Below are 24,155 nucleotides of genomic sequence, written 5' to 3' on the forward strand. Positions count from 1 at the left end.
TCCTTTGGGACATCTCTGAGTCTATATATGTTGTAATTTTTTTCATTATAGAAAAATTGAATACTTCCTTGATTTTTCTCAAGGAGCTCTGTAGGCTTTGACTCACCTATCCTTAAGTCCATTAACAGTTTATATAGTCACATAACCTCCTGGCATCTTTGTGCTGCAGATATCTATTTACCTTGGTGGAAGATTGGAAAAAATATTCTTGTGTGCTTGCCCAACTGATCATTCCACCCTTATATAGGAAGAGTGGTCTGCTTGTAGACTTAAAAATCTTCATCTTTTTCTGTTCAATATGCATCATTATAGCCTATCAGTTTGGTCTTGGTATTGGTTATAAGCCTGAATCTAAGTTTGCAGAGCCTTTCAGGCAATTGCCCACCCTCTTGACTTAGATGTAATCTCCTTTGCTTAATATACTCCCATTTTCACACAAAATCTCAATTGCTATAGCAGTGTCCATTTTGTTTCACTGTATATATGTACAGGTAGTCCGTGGATTATGATGGCAATTGCAATTGGGAACTCGGTTGCTAAGTACTGCAGTCATGATGTCATGTCTCTTAGCAATGGAAATTCCAGTAGTCCTGGTTGTTGTAATTAAATGAGGACTGTACAGTGAGGATCTAATGTGATTATGACTTCAATTTCCTGCTGGCTTCCCCACTGACTTTACTTGTGGGAAGCTAGCAGGGTACATTGGAAATTACCCAGATTGCAGTCATGTGGCTACAAGGATGCTGTGGACGGAATTTTGTGGACTCACTGTAAGTCTTTCTTCTTCACCACTATCATACTTTGAACAGTTGCTGAACAAGTGGTCATAACCTGAGGACTACCTGTACAGGACTGTACCAATTGCAATCTTTTATTTATAGTCTCCTGCAAAGGCCTCCAAGGTCCCTTCCAACTCTGTTGTTATATTATATTATATTATATTATATTATATTATATTATATTATATTATATTATATTATATTATATTATATTATATTATATTATATTATATTATATTATATTATATTATATTATATTATATTATATTATATTATATTATATTCTATTATATTATATTATATTATATTATTTTATATTATATTATATTATATTATATTATATTATATTATATTATATTATATTATATTATATTATATTATATTATATTATATTATATTATAATATTATATTAAAGGCTCATTATTTGCAATCTGTTTCAGGAAGTCAATTTCCATAGGCTTACTGGCTTTTTTAGTTTTAGTTAGTTCTAGATATTTTATTTTATTTATTTTGACAATCATATATAAGATAACAGTAAAAGTATAAACATAATTTGGATACATGAAAAGAGTAAGTAAAAAGGAATATTAGGACAGGGACAATAGGCACGCAGGTGCACTTATGCACGCCCCTTATTTAGTAGCAATAGCAATCACACTTAGTCACAGTGCTTTATAGCCTTCTCTAAGTGGAGTCAGCATATTGCCCCCAATAATTTGGGTCCTCATTTTACTGACCTCAGAAGGATGGAAGGCTGAGTCAACCTTGAGCTGGTGAGATTCAAACTGCCAAACTGCTGGTAGCCAGCAGTCAGCAGAATTAGCCTGGAGTACTGCATTCTGCAGTACTGCGCCACCATGGCTCATTTAAGAAGATATTTCAACTCTCTAAGGATGAAGAAATAACTTCCATCCTCTCTTTCTACCAAGATGCCATGATAGTAGGAGATACACCCCTTTGTTTCCCTGATGAGGTTCCTTACAATTTCTGGCTATCCTTATCTTGGTAATAGATTACTGAATTATTTAGAGGTGAATATGCCTGCCTTTCATACCTGAATCTGAAATAAAGACAAGGATATAAGCGTTATCTTGCATGAAAGCATGCTTGACAAACATCTGGTTGAGCTTCTCATCCAGTCTCCAGCTGCTTACTTCTGGCCCTAGATGCTTCTCTGAAGTCTGTCTTAGTCCTTCAAATCTGGGTGTCTGTTGCATGTATGTCTTCAAAGAGCTCTCTCATGGAGGAATGCAGTCTATATCAAATGAGATCTTGTAACTTTGATCAAAAGGAGCTCTATTTATAGAAAATACATTTTAGGAATAGGCAAGGCCCAGCACTTAACTAATTCCCTCCCACCTGAAACAAGGTTCAAGAGAATGTATATATATGGTTGAGGGGCAAGGCAAAATAAAATGAGTTCAGCTTAACAGTCTCTTAAAGAGCAGGCAGTTTGTATCACAATATGGCTCACTGATTTGAGAGGAAAACTGTTAAGAGAATTACTGAGGCTAAACTTGATACAGATATGAAATATTCTTTTTTTTTTATTTTTTATTTTTTTTTTATTTTTTATTTTTTTTTATTTTTATTTTTTTATTATTATTATTTTTTATTTATTATGCCCATAATAAAAATAAAAAGTGGAACCTTTTGTAATGAGAAATATTATTTTATAGTGACTGAATTTAGAACTGTCTAGGCTTTTACTGGATATAAATGAAAGATTCTGATTAAAGCAGTTTTTCTCATAGTTGAACATTTTCTAAGATTCTAGAAGAACTATGGCAATCTTAACTGAGACTGAATACAAATATTTTCTTTCAATGAAGCCCTAATATTTTATTGGCTGAAAATATCTTAATGGATTATATCAAGCATGAGCAGTTTGTTTTGGCCTAAGGATATGCATGCGAGTGGTATGCTAGGAAATATTCTCTTAAAAATGCTCTACAAAAATAAGCTGAATTGTACTCTAATGCATTAAATGTAGAAATATAATTGTGCCTTTACATTGCTTCCCTGTTCTCTCATGTTACATTGTTGGAAGAAATATCCATCTGGGTTCAGTTCCAAGTGGGGACAAAGACACTGGAAACATGGAGGCTGCTTGGAAAGATGGTTTAATGGTGGTCAGGATCACATGGCTTGACTTCCTGAACAGAAAAGGGGCTGAGATCCTGTGTGCTCCCTGGTTTTATGCTTTTTCTGAGCTTTGAACTTTCTGGGGCACAGGAAGAGTATCCTGATTGGCTGTCAGACTCCCAGGGGGTGGGGGTCTTAGCTAGCCTTGCTGGCTGATGTAATCTTCCCAGGTGCCATGTGGTGAAATGGGTAGAGGCTAATCCTATCATGTCCTGAGGGCCATGTCTTAATCCCATCACCCTGGAGCTGAAGGTCTTCTGTGTTGTAGATAAGATGTCTTTTGTCTTTCTGGGGCTATTAACAAAGGTGGGGGCCGCTTTCCAAGAGCATGTTTCTCCATTTCTCATCCAGGGAAATATATTCTGCCTTTTTAAATATTTTCTAAAATATTTCATTCTTCTAGGAGGGGGGTGGGTACTAAATTCCTACAACATATTACAATTACCCTTCTATAAACTGAAATCCAGTGTATGTAGGTAGTCTGAGTCTTTAAAATGGCCAGTTTGAATCCATTCCATTCCTATTATTTTAAATAATTTTCTTCTTCTGCCACATGAAAAATGTAGTTTAAATATATTTCTCTCTTGCATTTAGTAAAGGCTTTCTTCACATAAAAAGCCAAAAACCAGGGGCAACTTTTGTTGTGGCTTTGGGACCAAAGACACTGAATGTACACAGTCCTGAGTCTGTAGGTCCTGAACCCTTGTTGCATGTGGTATCATTGCATATGATGGAAAGAAGAAAAGAGCAAAAGAGCACCCTGCCATGTATGGTGCCATCCATTAACATCATCTCTATTTCAAGGATGCCTGAGGTCTCAAATAGATCTTTTAAGTGTTTTTTAGAAATGAAAGGCAGCTGCATTTTGGCATTTCTATTTGGAAGCAGAGGCTAAATGAAAGAAACGTTAGGGTAGATATAAGCTTTGTAACTTCCAGGATCTTCCACTTAGTAATTTTGTGAGAAGGCAAGTCCTCTATCAGCACCATTTTGTAAGATGTCCCTTCTCAATGCTCCACATCTTCTTCTCAGCTCAAAACATACCTGAAAAAGGATGCAGTTAATGCATACATTGTAATTGGGCAAAGGCATTTTTGAACAGAGTTGCCACTGAACTATTCAAAAACTGCTGATACGTATCAGATATATCTGATACTTCCCCCCCAAAATACAAAGCCATTTGGAATAGGCAGTACTCTTAAGACTGGTCACTCTACTGGATGGAAGCACAGTTTATTTAGGCACTTTAACTCTCTCAAATTACTTTTTTTTTAATTTTGTCACAACAGTATACACAAACATCAACATAAAACAACAACACATCATATAAACATATATATAAGCAAAAGTATGCAACAACTATATTAATTTGATATAATGAAAGGGAACAATAGGACAGGAACGGTAGGCACTTTTGTGCTCTTATGCACGCCCCTTAAGTCCTTTTAGGAATGGGGTGAGGTCAATAGTAGACAGTTTTTGGTTGAAGGTTTTGGGATTTTGAGAAGAGACCACAGAGTCAGGTAGTGAGTTCCAAGCGTTAACAACTCTGTTACAGAAGTCATATTTTCTGCAATCAAGATTGAAGCGGTTAACATTAAGTTTGAATCTATTGTTTGCTCTTGTATTATTGCAATTGAAGCTGAAGTAGTCTTTAACAGGAAGGACATTGCAATAGATGATTCTGTGTGTTAAACACAGGTCTTGTCGGAGTCGGTGGAGTTCTAAATTTTCTAATCCCAGGATTTCAAGTCTGGTGGTATAAGGTATTCCGTTGTTTTCAGAGGAGCGGAGAACTCTTCTTGTGAAATATTTCTGGACACATTCAATTGTACAGAGATGTGGTATGAGTTCCAGACACTTCCTTAGCAGAGAGCTTCCTCAGTTGTCTCCGTATCCACTGACAGAGAGGGAGGGAGGGAAGGAGAGAAGGAGAGAGATGGGGGACAGACATATTTTGTTCTGTTTTTAGCATAATCAGAATTTTCAAATTTTAATATCAGTTTCCTTCATCCTAAGGAAATCTGTATGGGCGTGGAGCAACTGATAACAAAGGACCTGTTTTAGCCTGGATAAATGCTGTGAATGCATTCAAAGCACTAAACATAGTAAGTAAAAATGTGGCCTTGTAGGAAAAGAAGAACTTTAAATGTTTTCAGCAATATTAAAAAGAGCAATTGGAAAAGAAAGGTTAAATTAGGGAAATATCAAGGAGGAGCGATCCAACACTCACCTTAAGAGGCTAAAGGCTTATTTGGTCTGGAATTCTGGGTTTGGTTTTTTTTTGTAATAAGTTTTTATTTTATTTTATAGTATATAAAAATTTCAGCTTCAATTGAACAGTGTGTTGTCTGGGTATAAATCATTTTAGGAAGTAATAAAGTATTAAAACAATATTCATCACATTTATATAAATTATAGTAATATTAATATCAGTAATAATCATACTATTTGTTTAACCAATTTAACACATCTTCTTTGTATCACTGATCCTTTCATATATTCTGGTCTGGAATTCTTCATCACATAGGAGCCAGCCATAGGCCTCATGGCATATCATATGCAAAACAAATGCAATTGTTCTCTTGTGTGCTTCTTCCCAAGTAACTGGTATTTCATGGACTTATCCTTGGATTCTGAAAGGACTTTATAGTTAGCCCTTGGTAGTCCACGTTCTATCATTATGTCTAGTTACTATTATCATTATTTAGATTTGTTATAACCTCTCCATTCCAAAAGATTATCCATGGCTTGCAACATATAACTTAAAAACATAAGCATAATAGTCCAGACAAAAATAGCTATAATAATTAAAAATATATGATATGAAGTTTACTAACATGTTAACCTCAGGCCTGGGGAAAGAGCCAGGTCTTAAGGAACATTTGGAGAGTGGAAATCCTATGTATGTCTGGGAGATATTGTCCCAGAGAGCAAGGGCTGCAACGGAAGAAAACATGCTTCCTTCATCCCATAAGATGACAACACTGCAGCACTTCTAGTCTGCCTGAGTATACTGGATGAGCAAAGACAATTGAAGATAGGCACTCCATCAAATAACCAGGCTCTATACCATGAAGGGCTTTTTTAGATGATGACTAGCTTAAATTGCACTCAGAAGTCAATGCAGTCTAGCCAATGCAGCTCACCTAGCATGGGGTCTAATAAAAAGTGCTGGTTACTTTTAAACCGGTGGCGATCAACACATCTGGTGGCAGTGAATTTCATAGTTTCTAATTCACATCTTCTTAGATTCTGGAGGACATACCCAGGCTGGATAGTCCAAAGATACCTTTCAAAGAAGAACAGTACATAGAGCGAAAATCATAATGTAGTCTGGCCCTCCAGTGTTGTATGAAATAGGAAAGGAAGCACTAAGGAATAACTCACAATGAGGTGGTCAGTTTCTTACACAGTTAATAAAAAATAGGAGAGGGTGAGTTGGGAGTCATTCTTTCAGTATATTGGCAAACTCAAGTGGACCAGATTCCATTTAAAGCTGATGTAGGTGGTCTCATTCATAAATAGTTGATAGGTCAACAAGTCCTAGAAAATATGCAGTTGCTACACCATGTGATCATGCTTATGCCAGTAATACTCCAGGCTTCTGATTTCCCTTTCTTTCCTCTGTGATTTCTCAGAGAGACTAGTCCACAGAGCACTTCCTTTTAGTCAATTATACTCCATTCAAGCTTTGATCTCTTCAGTTAAAAAGGGTAAGAAATCTGCAACCCTTAAGAACCTAATTCCTAGGGCTATGTGAATCAGCCAAGAGCTAATTTGTATCTACACTTTGAATAATGAAATCTATTTGACCCCAAATGTTAGTTTGATCTTAAAATGTGTGTGTGTTTCTATGTATGCATTCAAGAAAGGTTGATTTCAATTTAGTTCAAAGGCACCTGATTTGTTGAGACAAATCATGTTTATTTTTACACCAGAGAACAAAAAATGCTTTATCTCAATGCCACAAAGATCTTTATTGAGGCGAATCACTAAGCTCTTTGTTGAGGCTAATCCAAGCCACATTGCAATGAACTGCACATCAGATTATACATTATAATTCTGTCTGACATTAAATGGAGAGTTTTTTTTAAAAAATGGTCATTTAAAAGGAAATTTATTATTATTTTTTACCAGGATTTACCAGTAAACATCAAATTTCTTATTGAAGGCATGGAAGAAGCAGGATCCATTGGACTGGAAAAATTGGTTGAAAAAGAAAATGAAAGATTTTTTTCCAGTGTTGACTATATTTTGATTTCAGATAATACCTGGCTTTCCAGAACAAAACCAGCTCTTACATATGGAGCTAGAGGAAATGCATGCTTCTCAGTGGAGGTAAAAGGGTAAAACCAGAATTATTTGTGGCTAAAATATTCTGATAGTATTCTGGGGAAGTTTCTTTCAAGCTGATAAGATGCAATTTTTACTATCGCTAGATAAAATTTCCCAATTTGATGCCCAACAGATAAATTGGATTACAGCAACTGTAATTTCACTTTTTGATGAGAATTTTGTGATATGTATGGAGAGCAACAGATAATGGAAGGTTACTATAGAACAAGAATGGGTAATATCTATGCTGTGTTTAGAAAATTGAATTAAGCTCAGGAAATTTTAGGAGCAAGCTGGGAAAGTCTCTGCTCTCACAAACTCTCATCAAATTCAGAGTTGTAACTGAGCATTGTACAATAGCAGTAGCACTTAGACTTATATACCGCTTCATAGTGATTTTACAGCCCTTTCTAAGTGATGTACAGAGTCAGCATATTGCCCCCAACAATCTGGGTCCTCATTTTACCAATCTCAGAATGATGGAAGACTAAGTCAACTTCTAGCCGGTCAGGATCGAACTCCTGGCAGTGGGCAGAGTCAGCCTGCAATACTGCGGTCTAACCACTGCACCACCACAGCTCATGACGAGGGATGACATCCTTCAACTCCATGGACAAAGGATATAAAACTAGCTAACTAATAAGTAACAGATGAACTACAATCCTAAAATCCACCAATCAGATTAGATGAAAAAGTATGTTTCAACTGAGTGGAGGAACTCTAAAACCTAGAAGCTGTGAGCAGGTGCTAAGATGAGTTATTTGTAAACTATATCAGGATCAACTTTAATAGTATTTCATAGAAATGTTTACCACTAGTTTTCTTTATTCTTTTTCAGCAACCCGGTTTAGGTGTAAGTCTATTGCTTTTTAACTGCAGCCATTGTTAGGTAATTGGGAATCATGCTGACTTACTGCAAAGCTTGAGATCTACTAATAGATCTTTTCCCTACTGCTTCCATATAGGACATCTTCACTCTCTGCACCTTTTCTGTTCTTCTTAACAAATATAAGACAAATCATCAGCCCTAAGCTCTTAATCGTAAATTTATATTTCCTTTACTCTTTCTCATATGCTTATTTATCATGCTTGTTTCCTGCACTCCATATAAAGAGATCAGGAGCTTATTGAGCTATCTCATTTAATTTTCAGGATCTTTTAAGATAAAGTATAAAAAGAACAGCGACTAGCTCAAGATTGCTTTATCATACGTGACAGAAATATCAAATTGAGCTTCCTTCAATCAGAATCAATGTCTTATGTATCATTCTACACTGGCTACAAAATAATGATGGGCAAATGGAATTCTTGAATTGACAGTTACCTGTATTCTTGGCTCATTACAATTATAGCTTTTAATAGGGATTGTAGCTAGCATCCAATGTATAAACCAGGGCTATTTTCTCACTTTTTGTCCTCACATAAACTAAACATAAGGACCCTCCATCCAGGATGATTTTCCATTAGTTCTGTGGAAAACTGAAATAGAATAGAATAGAATAGAATAGAATAGAATAGAATAGAATAGAATAGAATAGAATAGAATAGAATAGAATAGAACAGAATTTTTTATTGGCCAAGTGTGATTGGACACACAAGGAATTTGCTCCATGCATATGTTCTCAGTGTACATAAAAGCAAAGATATGTTCATCAAGATATGTTCATCATACTTATCATACTTATCAAGATATGTTCATCATACTTAACTCATTTTTTGCATCTGTCTTTACACAAAAGGAAAAAACAATCCAACCTATCAAAAACAGCACTACAAAAAACAGATTAGAAACACAAGTTAAAATAGGGAAGAAAATGGTAAGTGAACACCTGTCTACCCTAGACGAGTTCAAATCACCAGGACCGGATGGATTACACCCCAAGGTTCTGAAGGAACTGGCAGACGTGATCTCAGAACCACTGAACTATATCTTTCAAAGATCCTGGAGCACAGGGGAGCTGCCAGAGGACTGGAAAAATTGGTTGAAAAAGAAAATGAAAGATTTTTTTCCAGTGTTGACTATATTTTGATTTCAGATAATACCTGGCTTTCCAGAACAAAACCAGCTCTTACATATGGAGCTAGAGGAAATGCATGCTTCTCAGTGGAGGTAAAAGGGTAAAACCAGAATTATTTGTGGCTAAAATATTCTGATAGTATTCTGGGGAAGTTTCTTTCAAGCTGATAAGATGCAATTTTTACTATCGCTAGATAAAATTTCCCAATTTGATGCCCAACAGATAAATTGGATTACAGCAACTGTAATTTCACTTTTTGATGAGAATTTTGTGATATGTATGGAGAGCAACAGATAATGGAAGGTTACTATAGAACTAGAATGGGTAATATCTATGCTGTGTTTAGAAAATTGAATTAAGCTCAGGAAATTTTAGGAGCAAGCTGGGAAAGTCTGAGCTCTCACAAACTCTCATCAAATTCAGAGTTGTAACTGAGCATTGTACAATAGCAGTAGCACTTAGACTTATATACCGCTTCATAGTGATTTTACAGCCCTTTCTAAGTGATGTACAGAGTCAGCATATTGCCCCCAACAATCTGGGTCCTCATTTTACCAATCTCAGAATGATGGAAGACTAAGTCAACTTCTAGCCGGTCAGGATCGAACTCCTGGCAGTGGGCAGAGTCAGCCTGCAATACTGCGGTCTAACCACTGCACCACCACAGCTCATGACGAGGGATGACATCCTTCAACTCCATGGACAAAGGATATAAAACTAGCTAACTAATAAGTAACAGATGAACTACAATCCTAAAATTCACCAATCAGATTAGATGAAAAAGTATGGTTCAACTGAGTGGAGGAACTCTAAAACCTAGAAGCTGTGAGCAGGTGCTAAGATGAGTTATTTGTAAACTATATCAGGATCAACTTTAATAGTATTTCATAGAAATGTTTACCCCTAGTTTTCTTTATTCTTTTTCAGCAACCCGGTTTAGGTGTAAGTCTATTGCTTTTTAACTGCAGCCATTGTTAGGTAATTGGGAATCATGCTGACTTACTGCAAAGCTTGAGATCTACTAATAGATCTTTTAAGATAAAGTATAAAAAGAACAGCGACTAGCTCAAGATTGCTTTATCATACGTGACAGAAATATCAAATTGAGCTTCCTTCAATCAGAATCAATGTCTTATGTATCATTCTACACTGGCTACAAAATAATGATGGGCAAATGGAATTCTTGAATTGACAGTTACCTGTATTCTTGGCTCATTACAATTATAGCTTTTAGTAGGGATTGTAGCTAGCATCCAATGTATAAACCAGGGCTATTTTCTCACTTTTTGTCCTCACATAAACTAAACATAAGGACCCTCCATCCAGGATGATTTTCCATTAGTTCTGTGGAAAACTGAAATAGAATAGAACAGAATTTTTTATTGGCCAAGTGTGATTGGACACACAAGGAATTTGCTCCATGCATATGTTCTCAGTGTACATAAAAGCAAAGATATGTTCATCAAGAATCATAAGGTACAACACTTAATGATAGTCACAGGGTACAGATAAGCAATCAGGAAACAATCAATATCAATATAAATTGTAAGGATACAAGCAACAAAGTTATAGTCATACAGTCATAAGTGGAAAGAGATTGGTGATGGGAACTATGAAACGATTAATAGTAGTGCAGATTCAGTAAATAGTTTAACAGAGTTGAGGGAATTATTTGTGGCTAAAATATTCTGATAGTATTCTGGGGAAGTTTCTTTCAAGCTGATAAGATGCAATTTTTACTATCGCTAGATAAAATTTCCCAATTTGATGCCCAACAGATAAATTGGATTACAGCAACTGTAATTTCACTTTTTGATGAGAATTTTGTGATATGTATGGAGAGCAACAGATAATGGAAGGTTACTATAGAACTAGAATGGGTAATATCTATGCTGTGTTTAGAAAATTGAATTAAGCTCAGGAAATTTTAGGAGCAAGCTGGGAAAGTCTGAGCTCTCACAAACTCTCATCAAATTCAGAGTTGTAACTGAGCATTGTACAATAGCAGTAGCACTTAGACTTATATACCGCTTCATAGTGATTTTACAGCCCTTTCTAAGTGATGTACAGAGTCAGCATATTGCCCCCAACAATCTGGGTCCTCATTTTACCAATCTCAGAATGATGGAAGACTAAGTCAACTTCTAGCCGGTCAGGATCGAACTCCTGGCAGTGGGCAGAGTCAGCCTGCAATACTGCGGTCTAACCACTGCACCACCACAGCTCATGACGAGGGATGACATCCTTCAACTCCATGGACAAAGGATATAAAACTAGCTAACTAATAAGTAACAGATGAACTACAATCCTAAAATTCACCAATCAGATTAGATGAAAAAGTATGGTTCAACTGAGTGGAGGAACTCTAAAACCTAGAAGCTGTGAGCAGGTGCTAAGATGAGTTATTTGTAAACTATATCAGGATCAACTTTAATAGTATTTCATAGAAATGTTTACCCCTAGTTTTCTTTATTCTTTTTCAGCAACCCGGTTTAGGTGTAAGTCTATTGCTTTTTAACTGCAGCCATTGTTAGGTAATTGGGAATCATGCTGACTTACTGCAAAGCTTGAGATCTACTAATAGATCTTTTAAGATAAAGTATAAAAAGAACAGCGACTAGCTCAAGATTGCTTTATCATACGTGACAGAAATATCAAATTGAGCTTCCTTCAATCAGAATCAATGTCTTATGTATCATTCTACACTGGCTACAAAATAATGATGGGCAAATGGAATTCTTGAATTGACAGTTACCTGTATTCTTGGCTCATTACAATTATAGCTTTTAATAGGGATTGTAGCTAGCATCCAATGTATAAACCAGGGCTATTTTCTCACTTTTTGTCCTCACATAAACTAAACATAAGGACCCTCCATCCAGGATGATTTTCCATTAGTTCTGTGGAAAACTGAAATAGAATAGAACAGAATTTTTTATTGGCCAAGTGTGATTGGACACACAAGGAATTTGCTCCATGCATATGTTCTCAGTGTACATAAAAGCAAAGATATGTTCATCAAGAATCATAAGGTACAACACTTAATGATAGTCACAGGGTACAGATAAGCAATCAGGAAACAATCAATATCAATATAAATTGTAAGGATACAAGCAACAAAGTTATAGTCATACAGTCATAAGTGGAAAGAGATTGGTGATGGGAACAATGCGAAGATTAATAGTAGTGCAGATTTAGTAAATAGTTTAACAGAGTTGAGGGAATTATTTGTTTAGCAGAGTGATGGCGTTCGAGAAAAAAACTGTTCTTGTGTCTAGTTGTTCTGGTGTGCAGTGCTCTATAGTGTCGTTTTGGGGGTAGGAGTTGAAACAGTTTATCTCCAGGATGTGAGGGGTCTGTAAATATTTTCACAGCCCTCTTTTTGACTCGTGCAGTATACAGGTCCTCAATGGAAGGCAGGTTGGTAGCAATTGTTTTTTCTGCAGTTCTAATTATCCTCTGAAGTCTGTGTCTGTCTTGTTGGGTTGCAGAACCAAACCAGACAGTCATACAGGTACAGATGACAGACTCACTAATTCCTCTGTAGAACTGTATCAGCAGCTACTTGGGCAGTTTGAGCTTTCTGAGTTGGCGCAGAAAGAACTTTCTTTGTTGTGCTTTTTTGATGACGTTTTTGATGTTAGCTGTCCATTTTAGATCTTGCAATATGGTAGAACCTAGAAATTTGAAGGTCTCTACTGTTGATACTGTGTTGTCTAGCATTGTGAGAGGTGGAAGTATGGGAGGGTTTCTCCTAAAGTCCACCACCATTTCTACAGTTTTGAGTGTGTTCAGTTCCAGATTGTTCCGGTCGCACCACGAGGCTAGTCGTTCAACCTCCCATCTGTATCTATTCTGAAATCTATTCTAGTCTGATTTATATTTCTTTTGCTAAAGATCCTTAAGTAGGATTCCATTTCCAAACATTTCTGGATAGATAGACTCCTTGACTCATGGTTGCCTTTCACCAGGTGGATGATCTCCTTATTAGTGTCTTAATCTCTAGGAATATACTTCAGAATAGTGTGGTTATTGACTAGTGCAGGGATGTCCAAACTTGGCCCCTTGAAGAGTGGTGGACTTCAGCTCCCAGAATTCCCCAGCCAGCAACTTGCTCATATTTATAGCTCATGCTGGCTGGGGAATTCTGGGAGTTGAAGTCCACCACTCTTCAAGGGGCCAAGTTTGGACACCCCTGGACTAGTGCAATAAACATAGATATATATGTGTTTTTTATTTGTATATACTTTACTTACAAACAATCAATTCTGATACAGCAAAGAGAACAGAAAGTTGGAAAGTTGGAGGAATTTTTGCTAATTGAGAGATAAAAACCAAATCATTTTTTTTTTACAATTAATCTTGGTGCAAGCACCCATAAAACACCAGTACTATAAATTCAAAATTTATTTAAATGTTGGTTTTATCTGTATGATGGCTTAAGATGTTGTCTTTATTTAATTTAGGTAGAAGGCGGTGAAAAAGATCTTCATTCAGGAAGTGCAGGTGGCATCATCCATGAGCCCATGTCTGATTTGGTAGCTCTACTTGGTAAAAAAACAGAAAACTATATAATGTTTATATGGAATTGTTAAGTTTTAACTGGTGGGAGGGAGGTTTCTTCCATTTCATAGTACCTTTAGTACCATGAAAACAAAAAAAGGAGTTGAAAAATGCTTAAATGTGTCCTGATGATTTCACAGCATTACTGAGTAGCCTCCTGCAATCCTGCAGAACAAGGCTCTCCAAACTTGGCAAATTTAAGACTTGTGGACTTCAATTCCCAGAATTTCCCAGCCAGCTGGAGACTTTAAGTCCACAAGTCTTAAATTTGTCAAGTTTGGAGCCCTCTGCTACGGAAGTTTGGGAGGCTGAATTGTGACCAAGTCCCTCAACTATATCATAGGGTTATATGATAAACACACAGAAAGCTGATGCTATATGAAAAGATGATAAACTTGTAAAAGACTTCTCATTAATGCCAAATGTTGTTGCAATAGTTAAGGAGATCTTAACTGCAAGGCTAAAACATAGAAGTGGAATGCTAATCAGAACATGACGTGAGGCTACCTGATGTTATATTGGCTGGTATAATTTGCATAAAGATTAATTGATACATAGATTTTAATTACACAAAATGTAAATTGGTTTTGTTTAGATCAATTTGTAAGGCAGAAGTAAACCTGCCAGAATACATTACTTTCTATTTTAAAATGGCCCTCCTTTACTTTCTGTCTGCAATCTATATTAGCATAATAATATCTACATTTTTAGTTTCCTCTCTCCTCCAACAGATTAGAGCCAGGCCATATTTTAGTTAGATTTCATTAAACAGTAAATGCTAATAGGATAAAATAATTAAAATAATTATTATGATTTGTTCGGGTTGTGGTTATTTGGAAAATAGCAAGAGAAAGGTGTTGGATATGTTCGACACCTTGGGTTATTTGTAAAAATAATAAAAGACAGCAAATAAATAAATAAATATATTTTGATTCTATAGACAGTCTCGTGAATTCATCTGGACTTATTCTGATCCCTGGAATATATGATGATGTAGCTCCGTTTACAGAAGAGGAGAAAAAGCAGTATGAGTTGATAGAATTTGATGTGGAAGAACATAAATCAAATCTTGGAGTAAAGGAATTCCTTTATGATACCAAGGTATGGTCCTTTCAATGATAAGGCATTGTTACAAAACTCCCCATTCACAGAGTGAGACCATGTATATCATATTTCCTATTGAAGATTCTGTCCTCTGTTTTCACAAGGCAGGCAAAGAGAATAGATGCACATCTTTTTATTAGTTTTATTAGGAATTGTCCCCTTGAAAGCACTGGGTAAGAAAGGAAACGAAAGCAGGCAAAGGGGAATAAATAAATTAGAAATACCCAGTAATGTTGTCTTTAAGAAAAATCTGAAGAAAAACAATACATGGTACAAAGAAAATAAGTACTAAAAGAAAAAGAAGCTCAAATTTGTGGCTGTGCCCCTGTATATTAATGTGTTTTATCAACATAATGGTAGTGTTTCCCTGTTTTTCCCTGTTGAAGCTGTTTGAGTAATTGGTGTTCATTTTTATTTTGAATTAAGTAGTTAGTACCTTGATAAAAGTGTGACAATGAATTATTATTAATAGACAGTTTAATCTCAATAGATCTGGTTCTTCATTATAATTATCATAGATACTATTTACTATTTTCCATCCTCCTAATTTTTTGGGCAGACAAAGAAACCAGGTATAGTATCTAGACTTTAGTTCTTCTCTTTTATCCAATATCTGTCTAATTTCTTATTCCCAAAAATGATTTTACATTTTTCAATATAAATAGGAAATGAGGGTTCTGTACCAGTAGTGGGTTGCTACCGGTTCTCCCCAGTTCGCAAGAACCGGTAGTAAACATTTTGAGTAGTTCGGAGAACCGGTAGTAAAAATTCTGCCTGGTCCCACCCCCAATCTATTGCTGCCTCCCGACTCCCAGCTGATCGGCTAGAAGGAAAAAATCAAGACTCCTCGAAGAAGAGGAAAAAAAACAAGACACTGTCCCTTTAAATTGAGAAGCCAAGAAGCCTCCCAACTAATCGGCTCGCTTCTCAGCCAGGAGATCGCTTGGCAAAGAAGAAGGGGGGGGGGAAACGCTGTCATTTTAAATTGACAGAGCGGCTAGAAGCTCCTTTCTGGGTCAGCTGAACAACAAATTGGATAAGAGTAGGAATTCTTATATGGTTCAATATTTTTGAAGTTTTGGGATTTATGCAACATGGGCTTTGTGTTTCTAAAAAGGTTTGGGCGATTTCCATTGTGAAGTATCCTGTCTTGAATGAGTTTTCTGCCTGCTTGTAAATGGAACCGAACTTCCGGCTTCCACTTTATATTATCTTTAAGCACCGGTAGCTGTTTTCTGCTTACAAAGTTTCCTTTCTGCAGCTGGCAGGAATGTGGAATTCCAGGGAGGTTCCTTGCTAGCAGCTTGATTATTCCTTAATTATCTGGGATATTTTATTTGGGAAATGAAGAGGGGGGAATTTGATTCCTTCCCAGAACAGATTAGTGGGGTGGAGAAGAAATAGGGATTTTGAAGTAACCTTCCCCTGGAGTGGGGAGGGAATGGGGATTTTAGGCTTGCTGTTAAACATCAGCCATAATGCTAATGATTGTTTTGAACAATATGCAGGTTGTATTACATGAATGGCTATTTTATATGTGAAATTATGACTGAAACCTATATAGGTTCACACTGTCAGGAAGTTTGTCCTTAGTTTTAGGTTGCTTCTCTCTTTGTTGAGTTTCCATCCATTGCTTCTTGTTTTGCCTTCTGGTGCTTTGGAAAATACTCCCCCCCCCTTCTTTCTAGCAGCCCCTTAAAAGACTGTTGCCTATCACACTCTTGGGCAAAGCATGTGAGCCATTTCCTCCTTTCAGTGGTCCATGAAAGTGCATCTATAGCAGAGGTCTCTAACCTTGGCCACTTTAAGACTTTAAAACAGCAAAACTGGCTGAGGAATTCTGGGAATTGAAGTCCATAAGTCTTAAAGTGGCCAAGGTTAGAGACCCCTGATCTATAGTATGTAGATAATAAAGTTGAAAAAAGGTGAACCACATTTTTGCAGAACTATAGATACGTTGAGGCTGGGTGTAACAAGGAATGGGTGGGAGGGGAGGGGCCAGGCGAGGTACCCCTTGACATTGAGTTGGCCACGCCTACCCAGTCATATGACCATCAAGCCACAGCCACTGTCACATGACCATCAAGCCACACCCACAAAATAAGCCACACCCACAGAACCGGTAGTAAAAAAATTTAGAACCCACCCCTGATCTGTACATTTAGTGCTTTCTGCAATTTTGTAAATCAATTTGCACAAAAAAACGTAGTAAAATTTCAACCCATCATGTTATAAGGAGACAATAAAAACCAAGGTTCTTTTTGATTACAATTATTTATAATTATCTGCTTTCCAAAGATCTGGGTGGAAATTAGGGAAAACATAAATTTTATTTCTCTTGTCACACATGAAAATTCTTATAGCAGGTACTTAAATTAACCTAACAAGTAATTGTTTAGAAATAGCACCTTTAATAATTATTATAGTCCCATGGAAACGTTTTCTTGTGAGCAACTTTCAGGTTGTAAAATTAACATTTAAAAGACTTAAGACACATAATCTTTGTGTGAGGAAGCAGAATCTCAACTGTAACCTCACTATGGTGATAAAAAAAATCCTTCAAACCTAAGATTTACATTGGATGGCCTTGTTCCAATGGTGAGTGGAAGTACAGTTCATCCATTCATGAGTTCTGATAAAGTTATCGTTCCATGACATTATGCCCCTTTGCAGACACCTGTCTTGCCTCTCTGTCAGCCCAGTGTCCTTTTAAAGATGTTGACTCTGGTTTGAACAAGATAGCCATTCCATTGTCTCCCAGAGCTCTAAACGTGCTGGACACCACTGTGGTGGTCTTCTTGTGTCACTTGTGGATGAGCTCAAGTCTTTTCCTTGCCTGGAGAGGAACTATAAATAGCAATAGCAATCACACTTAAGACTTATATAGACAGTGCTTTACAGCCCTCTCTAAGTAGTTTACAGAGTCAGCATATTGCCTCCCAAAATCTGGGTTCTTATTTTACCGACCTTTGAAGGATGGAAGGCTGAGTCAACCTTGAGCTGGTGAGAATCGAACTGCCAAACTGCTGACAGCTGGCAGTCAGCAGAAGTTGCCTGCAGTACTGCATTCTAACGACTGCACCACCATGGCTCATAAACAGCCTGTCTATTTGCTGGCTCTTCATTACACTGTTGTTGGTTCTGTTTTTAGGGAAGCCATCTTCAGTTTATTTCTCCCTTGAGAACTGACCATTCTTAGTTCTTGAAAAATCAAGGGAGGGACAAAGGAAGCATATTCAAACATGCAGGATTCTATTCCTATAATTTTATAATAAACATAGCATTAAATCAGTAATTTTGCTTTCCTAGTCTAATCTATGTTACATAGTTAAGGTATGCTTAATATTGTCAACTATTTATGATTGCCTGTTAAACTTGATTTTAGTTAGGTGTGAACAGTCATTGGAAAGCTGTGGAATTGGAGTAATATTTAAAAATATCCTGAAAGTGATATCATTGCTCACAACTGTAGCTTTACTGAATATACTCTGGCTAAAGTTTTCTGTTTTGCTTGTTCATTCTCTTTTTAAGGAGAAAATACTCTCACATATGTGGCGCCTGCCATCTCTCTCTATTCATGGGATAGAGGGAGCTTTTTATGAACCAGGTATCAAAACGGTTATACCATCAAAGGTCATAGGAAAGTTTTCAATCCGGCAAGTCCCTCATACGGACCTGTCTAAAGTGGAACACCAGGTAATATTTTCTTGAAGCCTTATAACTTTCAACATATTTGAGATGATTTGTTATTGATCTTCATCATAATTCTGAGTGGCTTAGTATGACACAGTTTTGGTACCAAGTTTCTTTTTTCATAATGAGATATGAAAAAAAAAGCAGCTAAGCAAAACACTGAATTATATGTAAGAGATCTTGAGATCAGGGCTCTGTCATCCTATTGGGCTATTCCATCTCATGTATGTTCATTCTCATCTCATGTATGTTCATTCTCATGTATGTTCATTCTCATGTATAACATGAGATGGAATAGTATAACTATTCCATCTCATGTACTATAGCCTTGATGGCGAACCTATGGCATGTGCGCCTGAGGTGGCACGCAGCGCCCTCTCTGATGGCATGCGAGCCATCACCCCAGTTCAGCTCCGCTGCACATGCATGCATACCTCCCACCAGCCAGCTGGTGCATGCATATGGGGGCGCGCATGCATGCATGGGGCAAATGTTGGGGCACGTATGTGCAGGGGCTGGACACATGCACGGGGGCCGCGTGTGCATTGCATTTTGGTGGTTTGGGTGCACATAAGTGCATTTGGGCACACTGGAAAAGGTTAGCCATCACTGTACTATAGTATAGTATAGCTCTGAACAGTTTAGTGTTAATGGGCCAAGAAGACTGATGGAAAACTGACTTCCTAGATCAAATAGGTGGAAAGTCAACTGCATGCCTGGTTGTTTTTGGTTGCCTACTTAGCCTTGCTGGGTTACTATGCTTGAGTCAGAATTAGGGGAGAAACCAACCAATCAACCAGCTGGAAAAAGTCTTTCAAGAAAGGCTTTTTCTAATGGCTTGCCATTTTTTAATAGCTTTTCAGAGGCCACTCTATGGATAACAAGAATGATGTGAAGCGATTTGGTGTAGGTGCAAACTTCAGATCCTAATATTGTTTGATCATCAAACAATATTCTCTTGCCCAAATCACAGGTCTCTTTCACTCAGATTGTTCAGTTGTAGTCAGTGGAGGGAACTAAACTGCTTGCAGTCCAGATTCTGAGTGCGAAGAATCCTGGCACTGGCACAGTCTGAAAATTGAGAAGAGACTCTAACTTGAAGAAAATTAAAGAACAGCAGAAATCTCAGCAGGAAATTGAAGATGAGGCATGGAGGGTTACTATGGCAGGGCCATCAGTGGATGGTGGTGATAATCAAGCGCCATCATATCTTTTTATGTCCTTTGCTTTGACAGTTGTAACTATCAGCTTGATTTGGTTGATGCTTCTCCTCCCACCAATTTGCTAACCTAGCTCACTCATTCAGTTAGAGGTTTTCTGTTTTGAGCTATATACAATAGAATAGAATAGAATAGAAGTAACATTTTAAAAGACCATTAAAAACAACAACAACCCTGAAAATAATTTATTTTTTTTTTTTTTAGGTGAAAAAACATTTAGAAGATGTATTCTCTAATCGAAGAAGTCCAAATAAATTGACTGTGTCTATGCTAATGGGTGCAGTGCCCTGGATTGCTAATATGAATGATCCTCAGTATACAGCTGCTAAAAAGGCAATTAGGAAAGGTTTGTATTGTTTTAGGCATTGTCGTTTATGTTTTGCATATGCCTTTTCACTGTCTTTATAAGGACAATCAGCAGAGACCAATCATTTATATTATACTTGTGCATTTAAAGTTCTAGAAAACTGAAAATAGAAGATTGTCAGATACAGAAAGAAGCTATGGTTCAGTTACACAACAATACTTTTATTCTATAAGGATGTTTCAAATACCACATTTGTATGTTGCATCATAAGCACTTTTGAAGGGATTTCAAAAACAAATGATAGAGGTCAGGAACATCAGGAGATAAAAAGTAACAATTCCAGCTTTTTCCCATGCCTTTTCAAACTTAAGCACAACAGGGAACATGGGAATTGCTCAATCAGTTTCTATGGAATAGCAATAGCAATCGCACTTAGACTTATATACCGCTTCACAGTGCTTTATAGCCCTTTCTAAGCAGTTTACAGAATCAGCATATTGCCCCAACAATCTTGGTTCTCATTTTACCCATCTTGGAAGGATGGAAGGCTGAGTCAACCTTGAACCGGTAAGAATCGAACTGTCGAACTGCTGTAGCCGGCAGTCAACAGAATTAGCCTGCAGTACTGCATTCTAACCACTGCGCCACCAATGATATATACTTAGGCATCTTTGGATGTTTAGCAACATATACTTTACCAGTAATTAAATCTTGTTTTATTTATATATTTTTCCATCACCAAAAAAAATACATCAGGAATATATTTTCTCCTTTTCTATGTTTTAGTGTTTAATCAGGATCCAGATATGATCCGGGATGGATCAACAATTCCAATTGCCAGAGTGTTCCAGAATATAACAAGGAAGAGTGTGATGATGCTTCCAATTGGTGCAATGGATGATGGGGAGCATTCCCAGAAAGAAAAAATTAGCAGGTTCAACATTTAAATTAATTTCATATGTTAGCATAAAGGAATATTCTCCCTTTCCTCATTTATATTTCGATCAATGGTGGGGATGATTATGGAAGGGGATCATCATTTCTCTATGCTCCATTTTTGCATGCATTAATGCCTGTCTCATTTCATAGTTTATAGAGGTCTTAGGTTATATAAACCTGATTCATATTTTGTGTTAACCTAATATTTTTTTAAACTATGATTTGTTGAATGAGTGATTGTAATCTCTTTTGAGACATAATATTAAGCCAAAAGCTATTATTTACTAAACAAAGTGTCTAGATTCATACATCAAACTCAACCTACAGTCCAACTATTTAGAACCTCAAAGCAACAAAGCACCTCTAACTTTTAGATTGCTTGACAATTGTTTTTCTTTCTTTCCTTCCTTTCCTGATCAGATTTAACTATATCAATGGAACCAAGATGTTTGCCTCCTTTTTACTGGAGATTTCAAAACTTCAGGCTTCCAACTGGAAACAGTGATGATGGTCCATAAAACTACAGGCTTATTATTTTCATTTATGTCTTCTGCAGTTCAAAATGCATATGGTGATGCTGTATGAATTCTTCCAGAAATATATTTTCAGACTTACAAATTCTTATGATACGTAGCTAAATATTCCTTTCTCGTTTGCTTTTTGCCCCCTAAATATATGTATTTCTGTGAGAGAAAGGCTGGATTCACACATTATATTATTTGTTGAACGAGCCAGTGGATGAGTTCATATAAACCTAGGAATGGGCACCTTGAAAGATGTATATGGTGCCTTGTGTGATCTGTAAGCATCCACCAAAATCTGTGGCAAGATGGTTGAAAAATCAGCAGCAATTTTTAAAAATTAAAAATGGCAAACAATGTTGGGAATGCGATCACAAAAATTCTAGCAGATGAAACAGCTAGTTTGGTGACCATGTTGTGCCCAAGTATTCTGATGCTCAATTCTTTATTTGTATGTTTTAAAACACTTATGAATTTAGCACCATGGGAAGGCTAAATCATGGTGCACATAAATATTATCAATATTATTCAATATTCAGATTACTGTTTTGCTAGCACATTTATCTCCCATCTGTAGGTATTTTCAAGTACAATAGCCTATTAGATTATATCGTTTGCATTTATTTTTACCTTGAACTCAATTATTTTCTAATCAGTATCGCTACCAATAATAGATTTTAATTGTGTCACAATATTATGTTGAGTGAACTGTACCAAAAGTTATGTCAGCCATACCAATGAAATGGTTTTGTTGTTTATGGTAGACCCTAAGCCATTTTATGAGAGTAGTACTCACATGGTTAGATGCTGAGTTGATGATCAGCAAGCCCGTGTTTGAGACCCAAGTGCTGCTGTGTGGTGGGGTGAGCTCCTGCCATTCGCTCCAGCTCCTGCCTACTTAACAGTTCAAAGTGAGCAATTGTGAGTTCATAGATAGATACCACTTTGGTAGGCATATTAGCAGAGACTTGAAAAGACCCCCTAACTGGGTGTCCCACAGGCAAGGCTAATCACAACTTGTCATCGGCTTATTCTTTTCAACCCGGAAGTGCCTTAGCGGCTTGCAACATGAATACAATGACAAGCCATTTTAAGAACTTTGGAGTAGCTTTGAAAAATCATTATAACATTGATTTTGTTTTTAAAAAAGGTAACCCAAAAAGCCTCACACCTGAGCAATATCTTTAATAAGTCAAGTTGAATGTTACAAAATGGTATGCAAACATCTGAGCTAATTGAGAGCTGTAAGAGAGCTGATCTGATTTTTTTCTGGATTTCATTTTAAAACTTTTTTAGCATATAAAATCAGTTTGTGCTTCTGCAATATACAGACATGTAGTTTTCTTTGTCATATTTTTATTTTGTTGCTTGATAAAAAGGTATGCTATTTTTCTTTTTTAAAAACTGATATTATATACTTTTTAGTTATCTTTACAAACTTGACATGCTTCTAAAAAATGAATAGATGTTATAATTGTAAAAAAAGGACCAATTAACAGTGACAATATAATTTGTATTTTTATTTTAGAAGACCTATGCAAATTCCGATACAGTCTGCTAGAGATTAGAAACTAATCTCAACATTTGGACCAAAGAGATCCAGGCACCACTGAGATAGTTATATTTTAAAATAATTTCTCATTTGCTTGGGATAGTTGTTATATTTTGGGGTTTTAATTTATAATAATTATCGGACTGAAAAATAGGCAGTGGCTTGCAATTCCCAAGTTCTTGGGATAAAAAGATGGGATTAGTATATTCAGTTTTGCTTTTGTCTAAATAAAAAGATAATATATTTTGATATTTTCTGTCAAAAATTGTCTATTACTAATTTATGTTTAATTTTAAAAAACACATTTTTGTAAAGTATTTACAGAATTAAAGTTGAAAGTAATTTTAATTATTTTTTTCAGCAGTTATTCCGTACATGTGTTTTATGGTATAATACTGTCTTTTTCCATCAGATCTTAATTTTTTTAAAAAAATTATTTATTTATTTATTTGTCACAACAGTATATATAAGCATAAGCATGAAATAACTATACGATATATAAGCATATATATAAGCATAAGTATGTAATAACTATATTAATTGGATATAATGAAAGGGAACATTAGGACAGGAACGGTAGGCACGCATGTGCTCTTATGCATGCCCCTTACAGACCTCTTAGGAATGGGTTGAGGTCAATAGTAGATAGTTTTTGGTTAAAGTTTTGGGGATTTTGGGAAAATCAGTCCCTTTATGTGGTACCTTCTTTTTGAATAGTCCCCAAACAATATCCATCAGATATATATGAACTGAAACACATTTAGATATATCAGATTAGGAAAAAATTGTTCTATAGTATTTGCAAGAGTTCGTTGGCATTTTTATATTTGTTCTTTGGGATTTTAGTAGTTAGAATATTAACTGTTGACTGGTACAAAATGAAATATATAGTATTTGGGGTTTTCATTTTGAACACGGAATGCAGGAAACTAATCAAAAGTAGAGATAGTCCTTGACCTATGACCCTTTTGTTCA

The 24,155-nt window shown here is 36.3% G+C and overlaps 1 protein-coding gene across 1 annotated transcript in view; it reads left to right on the forward strand.

Moving 5' to 3' along the window:
• LOC131194781 (beta-Ala-His dipeptidase-like) overlaps positions 1-23,362 on the forward strand; it is a 35,933-nt gene extending 12,571 nt beyond the window's left edge. The window contains exons 6-13 of the mRNA XM_058176192.1: positions 4,945-5,033; positions 7,066-7,266; positions 13,748-13,832; positions 14,785-14,945; positions 18,480-18,644; positions 20,066-20,207; positions 20,955-21,102; positions 21,528-23,362. Of these exons, the coding sequence (XP_058032175.1) occupies positions 4,945-5,033; positions 7,066-7,266; positions 13,748-13,832; positions 14,785-14,945; positions 18,480-18,644; positions 20,066-20,207; positions 20,955-21,102; positions 21,528-21,612 (1,076 nt within the window). The 3' untranslated portion in view covers positions 21,613-23,362. The remainder of the gene's footprint in view (positions 1-4,944; positions 5,034-7,065; positions 7,267-13,747; positions 13,833-14,784; positions 14,946-18,479; positions 18,645-20,065; positions 20,208-20,954; positions 21,103-21,527) is intronic.
• Positions 23,363-24,155: the final 793 nt, after the last annotated feature.

The sequence above is a fragment of the Ahaetulla prasina genome, chromosome 3 (assembly GCF_028640845.1).
Source record: "Ahaetulla prasina isolate Xishuangbanna chromosome 3, ASM2864084v1, whole genome shotgun sequence".
Classification (NCBI taxonomy): Eukaryota; Metazoa; Chordata; class Lepidosauria; order Squamata; family Colubridae; genus Ahaetulla; species Ahaetulla prasina.